General features: G+C 39.2%; 1 protein-coding gene across 6 annotated transcripts in view; it reads right to left on the bottom strand.

The window, feature by feature from the left end:
* The window catches only part of RB1 (RB transcriptional corepressor 1), a 228465-nt gene that overhangs the window by 182240 nt on the left and 32210 nt on the right, over positions 1-14015 (bottom strand). For all 6 annotated transcript variants that reach the window (XR_013960129.1, XM_080660113.1, XM_080660114.1 and 3 more), the window contains one exon: positions 1459-1574. Coding sequence is in view for 5 of the 6 variants with exons in the window: in XM_080660113.1 (XP_080516239.1) it covers positions 1459-1574 (116 nt within the window). In the remaining variant the exon portion in view is untranslated. The remainder of the gene's footprint in view (positions 1-1458; positions 1575-14015) is intronic.

Below are 14015 nucleotides of genomic sequence, written 5' to 3'. Positions count from 1 at the left end.
TCTCGCGCAATTTTACACACTGGGCCTCTAGTATTATATATCTACAACTATAGTCTACATATTTAAATCCAAGTCAGGGCTTGTAAGCAATATTTGGGAATGATTAGCATGTGATCACACCACATCATGTGCAGTAGGTAATTGGTTCTATTGTCAAATGGCTGACTTTCTGCAGCAGTTTTAACAAGTTAGGGCAATGTTCCCACATGCACTAAGCCAAGCCCCAGCCTTGTGCCTTCGTTTATTCATGTGACTCATGAGTGCATGCATTTACTGAACCTATTGAGTATAAATTTAAAATTACAGTGATATATATAGAAAACTTTTCATACATACTTAATTATACAAAACATGTCTACATAAGTAAAAACAGGTAAACTAATTTGTCAATTTAACATACGCATTTGGAAAACCTACTTTATTATATAACGGACTTTGGGGCTTAACCCCTTGCCCAAATTAGCCCATTATATCGAGTTTTTACTGTAATTACATCTCTATTCATCATAAGTTACTTAATCCTCGTAATTCTCTTAAGTAGCTAATAATTTTCACTTCACAAATGAGGAACTTGAGACTAAAGGCTCAGAAGTCTGCTCCAAGTAATATAGCTTATAAAACAACAGAGCCCAGATTTATATCCAGTTTATGTTAATCCAAACATCCATATTATTTCTAATCTTTTGAAGCTGCTAAATCATTTGCTGAATGGATAAATTAATGTGAAAATTTACTTACATATTTTTATTACTTTTCAGCTACATAAAACTACTTTGATTTAGCAATTTTATTTAATAAAGTTAAACTGAAAGCTCTAAGAGGGAAACCAATTCTAATTCACTAGGTCAGCGATTTTCAACCTTTTTCATCACACATAAACTAATTACTAAAATTCTGTGGCACACCAAAAAATGTTCTTTGCTGATCTGACAAAAAAGTAGGTATAATTATGATTCGTTTACTTTACTTGACAATTTAAGGCAAAGGAGGTCAATGCCCCTGACTAAATACTAGTAGTCATGTATTGCATGTTTTAAAAATTCTTGTGGCACATGTTGAAAATCACTGCAATAGGTTAAATATGATTATACCAGGCCTATGTTTCCACATTTTATATAGAGGTAATAAGAAAAAGTATTACCAAAAGAAATGAAACAATTTAATGTATCTCATTTAAATAAAACACCAATTTTACTTAATTTTAGATGGCTTTATCCAACAGCTACAATTAAGAAAATTTAAAGACAGTGAGAGACATGATGATAATTTTGCTAGGACACAAACTGATACATTTTTAAGAAAGTGCAGCATAAATACACTTTCACTAAGGGCTCCATGAGAGAATGATAGTTCACTAACTGACCTAAGTCCTTTGTTTCATTTACTAGTGTTTATTAAGAGGAAAGTCAGATGTAATTTTCTTTAATAGTAGAGGCGATATTGTTGAAAATTTTTTACCTGGTTTCTATGTTTTTCTGCAGCTCAGTAAAAGTAAATGGCATCTCATCTAGGTCAACTGCTGCAATAAAAATACAGATGCCCCATAGTTCCTTTTTATTCTGAATATAACTTTCCTGAAAACAAACAAAAAGAAAAAATTCAAATATTTCATTAAATCATTCACAACTGAATACTGTATTAAATTTGTGTTATATGTAATTTTTTATTCAACATAACAAAATAGTATTTAAACCATTATGATAGCATATACTTGAGAGCATTAAATTCTACACTAATAACAAACACATTTTATATTGTAAGACAAAGGAAATAACAGAGAGATAAAAAAAAAAAAGTTAAGTTACAACTTACTGTGGAAAATTTAGGGGTCAGTCAGTTCTTTGAAGTTCATTTTTCAATAATCCAATGTCATCAAAGCAAGTTAAAAATTTTCAGAGTTCAGAAAATTTAAAAATAAATTATTTAGAAAACAAGCCCATGCCCTAGCTGGTTTTGCTCAATGGATAGAGCATCGGCCTGCAGACTGAAGGGTCCCAGGTTCACTTCGGGTCCCGGGTTCGATTCCAGTCAAGGGCATGTGGCTGGGTTGCAGGCTCGATCCCCAGTAGGGGACATGCGGAAGGCAGTCATTCAATGATTCTCTCACTGATGTTTCTATCTCTCCCTCTCCCTTCCTCTCTGAAATCAATAAAAATATATTTTAAAAATAAATAAAACCCACTTTCTAATTTGATTGTCCTCTTTTTGCTTTAATTCACTCACTATTTTAGCAATCTACTGATTTATATATATTTTAACTTTGTGAAATTCTTATCTCTGATCCATACTTGCTTCCTTACAAAATGAGAATTATAATGTATACCTTACTTTGTAAGAATTAAATGAAATGAATGTCTTAGCATAATGTCTGGCATATAATTAGTATTCAATTAGTGATGGCTTTCATTATCAGAATATTTTTCAACATTAGAATACACACTTTTTTCCCTAAAAATGTATATCACTGTCTACATAAGTTCAGTTTTGTTGGTAAAATTTGGATTAAATTGAAAACAAAAGGAATATCAAATTATCTGATGTTCTATTAAACAACTGTAACTATTTGCTTAGTCTTAATTGGAGATAACAATAAGGCTGAAAAGAATGTGATGCAATTTTCATTGTTTTGAAATCTCAATTATATAAAAGCTTTAGGAAAAGAATTATTCTAGACCATCAAATTTATGCACAATAAAAAGTTTATCAGTATTTGATTTTAAACTTTTCATTAATTTTATCTACTTTGGAAATAATACCTTAAAGCTAATATTACAACTATACACCAACTAGAATGTTTAAATAAAAAAGACTGACAATATCACCCTGCTGGTGTGGTACAGTGGTTGAGCATTGACCCATGAACAAAGAGGTTCGGTGTCCAGTCAGGGCGCATGCCCGGGTTGCAGGCTCCATCCCTAGTAAGGGGAGTGCAGGAGGAAACTGAATGATGTTTCACATCAATGTTTCTATCTCTCTATCCCTCTCCCTTCCTCTCTCTCTAAAAATCAGTAAGAACATTTTTTTAAAAAAAGACCAACAATATCAAGGGTTGATGGGGATATATAGCAATGAAACATTCAGATATTGCTAGTGAACAAGTAAAATGATACAACCATTTTGGGAAACATGTTTGGCAAGTCCTTATAAACATTTTGGGAAACATGTTTGGCAAGTCCTTATACTTTCCATAACACTTAGCAATTCTACTCCTAGATATTTATACACAAGAGAAATGAAAACTTTGTACAAAATATTAACAGCAACTTCATTCATAAAAACAAAAAATTGGAAACAACTCAATATCCAGAAACAGGTGAACAGATAAATTATAGTATGTCCACACAATGGAATTAGTCAATATTAAAAAGAAAAGTACTAATAAACACAACAAATCTCAATAGACAAATCTCAAAATTATTACACTGAGAAAAATAAGCCAGATGCAAATGGGTTCATATTGTACATTGAGTATGGGTACAATCCTTTCATATGAAATTCTAGAAAAGGTAAGACTAATTCTTAATGTCACAAAGTAGATCAGTTGCTGCCTGGGGACAGGAGTAAGGGTGTTAGGGAATAACTAAAAAGGAGAATGAGAAAACTTTCTGGAGTAATAACAAATTCCTATATCTTAATGGTGGTACATACATGGTTAAGTACATTTGTTAAAATTTATTGAACTGTTCACTTAAAACTGGTTAATTTTAATGTTTGTAAATTATACCTCAATAAATTAGATTTTGAAATTACACTTACTATTTTTGAAACTGATTATACAAAGTATACATGTGTAGCTTAATAATGACTAAAAGTATATTATCTATAACTAGAGGCCCAGTGCATGAAATTCGTGCATGGGGGTGTGTGTCCCTCAGCCCAGCCTGCACCCTCTCCAATCTGGGAGCCCTCGAGGGATGTCCAACAGCCCGTTTAGGCCCGATCCCGGTGGGACAACCCTCTCACAATCCAGGACTGCTGGCTCCCAACTGCTTGTCTGCCTGCCTTCCTGATTGCCCCTAACCGCTTCTGCCTGCCACCCTGATCACCCCCTAACAACTCCCCTGCCAGCCTGATTGATGCCTAACTGCTCCCCTGCCAGCCTGTTTGCCCCTAACTGCCTTCCCCTGCAGGCCTGGTCACCCCTAACTGCCCTCCCCTGCAGGCCTAGTACCCCCCAACTGCCCTCCCTTGCAGGCCTGGTTCCTCCCAACTGCCCTCCCCTGCTGGCTTGATCGCCCACAACTGCCCTCCCAACTGCCCTCCCCTGCTGGCCATCTTGTGGTGGCCATCTTGTGTCCACATGGGGGCAGGATCTTTGACCACATTGGGGCAGCCACCTTGTGTGTTGGAGTGATGGTCAGTTTGCATATTACTCTTTTATTAGATAGGATAGAGGCCTGGTGCATGGGTGGGGGCCAGCTGGTTTGCCCTGAAGGGTGTCCCGGATCAGGGTGGGGGTTCCCTTGGGGCATGGGGCAGCCTGGACGAGGGGCCTGTGGTGGTTTGCAGGCCAGCCACGCCCCCTGGCAACCCAAGTGGAGGCCCTGGTATCTGGGATTTATTTATCTTCTACAATTGAAACTCTGTAGCCTGGAGCGGAGCCAAGACTTCTACTTGCTCCATGGCGGCAGCCATTTCTGTTGGAATTTATGTATCTTCTATAATTGAAACTTTGTAGCCTTAAGCGAGGCCTGGGCCGGCCAGGGTGTGCAGAAACCTTGGCTTCCTCCATCGCCGGGGGCAACCCTAGCCTCCTGCTCTCTCCAGCTCCGTGGCTGTGGCCATTTCTGTTTGGGTTTTATGTTATCTTCTATCATTGAAACTTTGTAGCCTTGAGTGGAGGCCTAGGCCGGCAAGGGCAGGCGGAAAGCTTGGCTTCCTCCATTACCGGGGAAACCCAAGCCTCCCTCCTGCTCTCTGTGGTGGTAGCCATCTTGGTTGTGTTTATGTGCATATTTGCTCCTGATTGGCTGGTGGGCGTGGCTGGTGGGCGTGGCTTGTGGGTGTAGTGGAGTGATGGTTAATTTGCATATTACTCTTTTATTAGATAGGGTAATAAAAGTGTAATATGCTAATTAGACCAGACAGCCAAACAATCTTCCAGATGTCATTCCGGACATCCTTCCAGACGACCTTCCAGACAAAGCAGCAGCAGCGGGGGCTGAGGCAGAGGCAGAGGCAGAGGCAGTTAGGGGCGATCAGGCAGGCAGACAGAGTGGTTAAGGGTGATCAGGCAGGCAGATGAGCAGTTAGGGGTGATCAGGCAGGCAGGTGAGCAGTTAGGGGCGATCAGGCAGGCAGGCAGAGGTGGTTAGGGGCAATCAAGCAGGCAGGCAGGTGAGCAGTTAGGGGCAATCAGGCAGGCAGGCGAGCGGTTAAAAGCCAGGGAGTCTCAGATTGCAAGAGGGATGTCCAACTGCCGGTTTCGGCCAGGACATCCCCCGAGGGGTCCCGGACTGCGAGTGGTGCAGGCCAGACTGATGAACCCACCCACTCCCCGTGCATGAATTTTGTGCACCAGGCCTCTAGTATTTTAATAAAATGAGTGAGCAACAACTTTTGTATATGTGCTTATATTAATACTAGAGGCCCGGTGCACAAAATTCATGCACGGGTAGATTCCCTAGGCCTGGCTGGCGATCAGGGCCGATCAGGGCCTTCCAGCTGCCAGCCGGGGCCTTCCTTCTGTCTGCTGGCCAGGGCCTCCGTTCCCCAGCTGCTGGCCACCGGTCGGGGCCTTCCGTTGTTCTGCACTACCCCCTGGTGGTCAGCGCACGTCATAGCAAGCGATCAGTCCCCCGGTCGAACTCCCTTGGGGACAATCTGCATATTAGGCTTTTATATATATAGATGGTCAATTTCTCAGTAACTACTGAAATGTAAAAGGTGGTTTGTCTCTATAGTAAATAACTTCCCAAATACCAGGCTTTTTAAATTTTTATGCTTAGTTCTTATGTTGTTTTTTATTTGCTTCTTTGCTGTAAGGCCTGTTGAACCTAACTGCTCTCAATGTGTCAGTTGTCAACAACTTCAATCTTTTTTTAAATTATTTTAAAAGTTGGGAAATGAAGTAACTAAAGTTGTAAAAGTAGAATATGTTCTTTATTCATTTTTTTAACAGCAAATTTTATTAGGATATAGCCAATACAATTCAACATGAATTCATTTGAAATAATAAAATGCTTAAATGAAATGTTATATAAATAGGTTCTGATTTTTAAGGGCCTGAGGAATTTTCCAATGAGCAAAATGTATGAACTTTATATCAGATAATTTATAAAACTTTTTGCTCCTGCTGTTGTTCTAGTCACATTCCAATTAACTCTGTATTTAGATAAAATGCCTTTTCTTCTTCATATACCTAGGGAAGAAAACTAAATATTTCTTCTAAACTTGTTTCTATTAAATAATATTTTAATCATCTATTTGACTTAGTTCTTTAGAGGGAACCAGATTACGGGTGAGGTCAACATTATAAAATTGGATGACTCATTCACCTGCAAATATTTTTGTGTACCTATGCAAAGAAAATAACCAGTTTCCAACTAGGAAAGTCTTGGAAGTAAAATTTCTCGATTAAAGTACTGAAGATTGTGTGTATATATACGTTATATATTAAATTAATTATATAAAATTTTGTATGTAAAAATATATAAAATATGAAAAAAGCTTGCATTCTGATTATCACCAGTGACATCCACTTTGATGTTATACCTGGATGCCACCAAGATTTGTGAGAAGGAAAGAATTTACAACGTCATGAAGATTAGAATCAACTACAAATCCTACTCTATAATCATTTTTCTCACTTTTTAAAAGAGCAGATTTTATTAGAACACACCAATAACAATTTAACAGTCATTTGATATAGTAAATGCCTAAACAAAAATCATCAGTGTAACCACCAAATTCACAATCATTTAAAAATCATATCTTTTCCTTCATATATGCTTCTTTGCACCTTCTAATTTGTTTTTTTATATCTTCCAAAACATTAGATCTCTGATGATTTTTCAAGAAATATTCATTATGGCCCAACCAGGTTGGCTCAGTGGTTGAGCATGGACCTATGAACCAGGAGGTCACGGTTCAATTCCTGGCCCAGGCACGTGCCTGGGTTGTGGGCTCAATCCTAGTGTGGGGCGTGCAGGAGGCAGCCAATCAATGATTCTCTCTCATCATTGATGTTTCTATCTCTCTCTCCCTCTCCTTCTCTGAAATCAATAAAAATATATTTTTTAAAAAGAAATATTCACTGTCTCTGGATCTGTTTTTGGTCATCAGTTTATGTTGTTCATTATATTCCATAAATGAGTGAGACCATGTGATATTTATCTTTCTCTGACTGGCTTATTTCAGATCAGACCATCAAACCTCAGAGGAAAGGTAGGGGAGGGTGGGGGTAAAGGGGAGAGATCAACCAAAGGACTTGTATGCATGCATATAAGCCTAACCAATTGGACACAGGCAACAGGGGGGTGAGGGCATGAGTTGCGGGGCGGGGGGGGTAAAGGAGGAATAAGGACACATATGTAACACCTCAATCAATAAAGAAATTTAAAAAAAACACCTCTAAGAAATAAAAATAAATAAATGAAATAAAAAGAAATATTCATTATGCAACTATCATAGTTATGACTTTGGGCACACAGTGATGAAACTCACAGAAACAAAAACAAACTGTCTTTCTAGGACTTACACTGTATTATTGACATGAAGAGCATGGATTTTGGTTCAACAGTTTGCATACATACTCTAGGAGTGTAACTGTGGGTGACTTGCTTAAATCTAATCAAACCTCAGTTTCTGCTAAAGTGAGGATGTTATTAATAGTGTCTAATCATAGAGTCACAATGAAAATTAACAGTGAGGATGCTCTTAAGTAATCAGCATGGTACCTGGCATAGTACCCACAGAATCAGTTAACCATCAGCAGCAGCAAAACTATTTTCAGTGAATCGAGCACTCATTGTACTACACCATCTCTGTCTGAACACTATCCACTATCTGACCGTCTTACCTTCTCTATACAATAAATATCCATCCTTGGGAATACCAGAAGTTTATAATTTTGTTTCATTTTGCTTTAAGAAAAAGGGATTTTTTTATCCTTAACCCCTGGCAACCATTGACCTGATTTTAATTCCTTTCCCAGAATGTGATACAAATGGACTTATATAGTCTATAGACTTTTTGTCTGGCTTCTTTCATTCAGAATAATGCCTCTTAGAACTCGTCCATATTGTTGTTCCTATTAGCATTTATTCATTTAAATTGCTGAGTAGCACTCCATTGTATGAATATGCCACAATTTGTTTATCCATTCCAAGAGTTTAATACACTGTTATAAATAAGGCCACTAATCTTAAATAGCTAACTACAGTCTTAAAGTAAATGTACGTTTTCATTTCTTTTGGTATACTTTCCCAAGGACCAAGGACATTGAGCACTTAACAAATCTTACTCAACATCCATATCACTTCTTTGGTGAAAGGTCTTTTTAAATCTTTTGCCAATTTTTTATTCTATTTGTCTTACTACATTGTAAGAGTTATTTATTTATATGTTCTAGACCAGGGGTGGGCAAACTTTTTGACTCAAGGGCCACAATGGGTTCTTAAACTGGACCGGAGGGCCGGAACAAAAGCATGGATGGAGTGTTTGTGTGAACTAATATAAATTCAAAGTAAACATCATTACATAAAAGGGTACGGTCTTTTTTTATTATTATTATTTCAATAGTTTTATTCATTTCAAACATTTTAACAAGAAGAATGTAAACACTAATTATTATAATTTGAAACTTCAAAAAATGGAGGAATCATAGCACAATAACACACCTTATATTGAAGATGGCAAAGGCAAAATAAAATTGCCTAACAAAGGAAAGGTACAAAAGCCTTTCAAATTAAACTTAAATGTAATAAAATAATTTAAAACTAAAACAAATAGACAAGAACAAAATGTGTAAACAGTAAATTAAACATTTTCTTTAGTGCAACTTCCAAATTATGCCCGGGACGTAGATGTAGATGGCAATGTAGACTGGGTTGAAAGGTTTTTGGTCTTTAAAACATCAACTTCAGTGGGAACAGTGTTGTTGGTCTCCTTTTTAGCTAATGCTCTGATACTGTGCTCTCCAGGGGCGTGTCTCCCTACATCACCAGGATAACGTGTCTACACATTCCCAGGGTGATGTCGGGGGACGCGTCCGCGGGCATTACAAGGAGCCTCTGGAAGATTGAGAGGTTGTTCCTTCTACTGAATGGGCGGATATAAATCCGCCCACTCAGAAGAAGGAGCTGTGGCCGTGTTTCCTGACATTGCCATGTTAACACTGCTGCTGGTGAAGGAGCGGAGGGGAGAGCAAGAGAACCCTCTGCTCTTTCGGCTCCGCGGGCCGGATAGAACAGCTGAATGGGCCGGATCTGGCCCGCGGGCCGTAGTTTGCCCACGGCTGTTCTAGATTCAAATCCTTTAACAGATATGTGTTTTGCAAAAATTTTCACTCAGTCAAACTCGTCTTTTCATTTTCCTAAACAGTATATTTCAAAGAGTATAAGTTTTTAATTCTGATGAAGCTCAATTTATTAACTTCTTTTATGGATCATGCTTACAGTGATATTATCTATGAAATATCTGTGTAATCCCAGGTCACAAAGATTTTTCTCCTATGTCATCTTCTACAAGTTTAGGTCTATGATTCATTTGCGTTAATTTTTATAAATGGTCCGGGGCAGGGATCAAAGTTCATTTTCAGACTATGAATGTCCAATTGCTCCAGCATCATTTGCTAAAAGAATATCCTGCATTCGATGAATTACTTTTGCACCTCTGTGTGCAAAGACTTACTATGTATCTACCGGTGTTTTCCCGAAAATAAGACATCCTCCGAAAATAAGACCTACTTACAGGTTTCCTTCTGAGTGAAATATAAGGCATCCCCCGAAAATAAGGCCCCCAGGCTCTGTCTCAGAATGAAAATTAATTTACCGTAAACTGGCCGCTAGGGCCGCCCCGACTGGCGTCTAGCAACCAGTGACGTTACACGGAGTCCTGACGTCACTGCTGTGTGGAGGCGGAGTGGAGGTCGGAGTGAGCGGTGAGCATGGGGCGGGAGAGAGGAGGAGACTTTTGCAGATGCATATAGAAGAACAGGAGGATTAGAGTGGACGGGACGCGGCGAAGGTGGTGAGTGCTGGTCTGTCTCTGGTGACACTACCTGATGCTCGCGGCCGCCTTCATGATGACTGAAGGTTCTCAGTCAGTGGCAGACCCTGCTCCAGCCCAGATCCAGGACCCAGCAAGCCCAGTGACAGTCCCCAGGCAGGCCCCAGGGGGTAAATGTCTGATAAAGGGGTAGGGGGGATGTCTGGTGAAGGTTTTCAGTGGCACAGGGGTGGGGGGAGGGGGATCACTTAAAATGACACAGGAGGATCAGAGGGGACAATCAAAATGACACAGGAGGATCAAAAGGGGTTACTAAAATGGTAATCCCCCCTATGATTCTCCTGTGCCATTTTGATTCCCCCCTTTGATCCCCCCTGTGTCATTTTGAGTGATCCCCCTCCCCCCACCTTGATACCCCAATTCCTTTTTTTTTACCCCTAGAAATGAGCACAAAAAGAAAAAGCTACTCCGTGGAGTACAAGAAAGGAATTGTGGAAGACTCTTGGGGCCAAAATCTTACTGCTTTCTGCAAAGAGAAGATGTTGAGTATCCGATTGGTCCAAAAATGGCGAGCAGAGTATGGTAACCTCATTGAACAAGCGGACAAGGGAAATGCTAAAAAGCGCAAGTGTGGATCAGGTCGGCAACCATTATTTTCCGAGCTGGAAGACCTGATCTGTGAATGGGTTGTTAACAGGAGAGCAAAGGCTTTGGTTGTGAATAGGGCTCAGATTCAAGAATTTGCCCTTGCAATGGCACCACAGTTTGACATAGCCCCCGAAGACTTCACAGCATCACAACACTGGCTGGATAATTTCCTTCAGCGAAGTGAACTGTCTTTAAGAAGATCTACAACATTGTTTAGGTTGGAAGATACTCAAGTTATTAAGCGAGCACTTGCATTCAAGTCCTTTATTGATGATGCTGACTTCTCTAAATACAATCTTTCCAACATGATTGCTGTGGATGAAACTGCAGTGTTTATGGGCCAATCATCTCAAACAACAATTGAACAGGGGGTTGCCTCCTTAGCGTACATTCCCTCCACTGCTTACGAAAGTGCACGTGTTTCCTGTATTTTGGCAATTCGTCTGGATGGCACTAAAATGCCACCTTTAATCATTTCTAAGGGCAAGAAGGAAAAGATTGAATGTGTTTTGGGCGTTTTTATTCCTGAAACTGAAAAAGCCTGGGCCACACAAGCAGTTATAAGGAAGTGGGTCGATTTAATGCTGCCGCTTGTTATGCCAAAGAGGGAGCCAAAGAGGTCTGCTAGTCTGGGATGCAGCCAGCACTCACCGCGCTAAAGACATGAACACATTTCTTCACGAAAGAAAAATAGATCAGATAATGATTCCCGCAGGAATGACGGCCTATCTCCAGACTCTTGATATTGCAATAAACAAGCCATTCAAAGACAATTTGCGCATGGAAATTAATGACTACATGGAAAATAGAATGGAGAGAAATCAGCGTGGAAACTTTGTGAAACCTAAACTGCAAGAAGTTGTGACTTGGGTGAAGAATTCATGGGAGAAAATCACTGACAGTTGCACTGCGAGCAGGCTACCTTGACAAGAAGTACTCATTTAAAGACAGTGCTATTGCTAAACATGAGAGATTTGGTCCACTGATTCTGAAAGAAATGGAGTCACAAGAAATTCACCAGTAAATTCAGGAATTGGATTGTTATGATGATGTTCCAGAAGATGATGACATGATTGTCATTGAATAAATGAGTAAATTCTTGATACTGTAGGATTCAGTTTGCCTGGTTTGTTTTGACAATTACTGTACTACCGTACCGTATACAGGTAATAAATTTCCTTTATTTTCATTTAACAATAAATGTGTACCGTATTCTTCTTCATGGAAAAATAAGACATCCCCTGAAAATAAGACCTAGCGTGTCTTTGGGGGCAAAAATTCATATAAGACACTGTCTTATTTTCGGGAAAACACGGTATGTCTAAACTCTATTTCTGGATTCTCTGTTCTGTTCCATTGGCCTACTTGCCTTTCTTTTACCTATAATGTAGCTTTATATGTTTTGTTCTTTTTTAGTTCACTTTATTCAAAAATTTTCAATCTGAAAGGTCATCTGATTTGTTTCTCATTGTTCAGATTAAGAAATTAAAGACTAGAAAGTTTATTGTTCCATTTTTTAAATATAATTCCTCATCACACTGCTACATGATATTCCTGACATTTTCACTACTGAAATACTTAATCTCATTACCCCACCAAGAGTTTGGTATTCAATTGCTATACTATTCTGTACTCTTGATTTCTATTATATTGAGAAGGTTAAAGAATCACAATACCTACCGCTGCAACATTCTTCTCCACATCAAATAATTTCTAATTACCCTATCTTCCAGTCTTCCTCAAAACTTCTTCAACCTAATGAATGCTACTTCATAACTGTAATTTTGCTACTGTTAATGAATCGTAATGTAAATGTCTGTGTTTTCAGATGGTCTTAGGCGACCCTGCTGATGTAGAGCCTAAGACCATCGGAAAACACAGATATTTACATTACAATTCATTAACAGTAGCAAAATTACAGTTATGAAGTAGCAACGAAAATAATTTTATGGTTGGGGGTCACCACAACATGAGGAACTGTATTAAAGGGTCGCGGCATTAGAAAGGTTGAGAACCACTGCCCTAGAGCAAGGGAAACAAAAGCAAAAATAAACAAATGGGACTATATCAAACTAAAAACCTTTTGCACAACGAAGGAAACCTTCAACAAAACAAAAAGACAAACTACTATATGGGAGAATACATTCGCAAATGATATCCTATATAATAAAAGCCTAATATGCTAAGTGTCCGACCATTCGTTTGACCGTTCGACCAGTCGCTATGATGCACACTGACCACCAGTGGGCATATGCTCCAACCAGTAGATTAGCTTGCTGCTAGGGTCCAGCCAATCAGGACTGGGTGAGACAGGCTGGACATGCCCTGAAGCCCTCCCACAACCCCTCCCCGGCTGGCTGGCCCCGATCGGGACTGGGCGAGATGGGCCAGACACACTCTGGAGCCCTCCTGCAGTCCCTCCCAGGCCCCGATCGTGCACTAGTGGGATCCCTCGGCCTGGCCTGCACCCTCTCGCAATCCGGGACCCCTCAGGGGATGTCAGAGAGCCGGTTTCAGCCTGATCCTCACAGGCCATGCCGAGGGACCCCAGCAGTGCATGAAACTGTGCACCAGGCCTCTAGTATCCAATAAGGGGTTGATATTCAAAATATATAAAAAATGTATACAACTTAATAACAAAAAATAAGCAATCCAATAGAAAAATGGGCAGAGAACATTAAAAAAAAAAAAAAAAAAACACCTTCAAAAAAGACACAGATGGCCAGAAGACATATGAAAAGATGTTCAACATCACTAATTATCAGGGGAATGCAAACCAATACCATAGTGAGATAGCACCTCACTTCAGTCAGAATGGTTATCATCAATAAATCAACAAGAAATATGTGTTGACAAGGATATAGAAAAAAGGGAACCTTTGTGCACTGTTGGTGAGACTGTAAACCAGTACAGCCTCTACAGAATTCCTCAAAAACTGAAAATAGATATACCATATGACCCAACAATTCCAGTTCTGGTTATATATCCAAAGAAAACAATAACACTAATTTGAAAATATATATGCAGCCTTATGTACATTACAGCATTACTTACAATAGGCAAGATATGGAAGCCACCTAGGTGATTTTAATATGTAAAACGGAATATTATACTGCAATAAAAAATAATTAAAATCTTAACATTTTCGACAACACAGATAGATCTAGAAGGTATTATGCTAAGTGAAGTAAGGCAGA

This window comes from Plecotus auritus, assembly GCF_963455305.1.
Source record: "Plecotus auritus genome assembly, chromosome: 3".
Taxonomy (NCBI): domain Eukaryota; kingdom Metazoa; phylum Chordata; class Mammalia; order Chiroptera; family Vespertilionidae; genus Plecotus; species Plecotus auritus.
The sequence above is the reverse complement of the archived record's forward strand: the minus strand, read 5'-3'. Positions and strand labels throughout refer to the sequence as shown.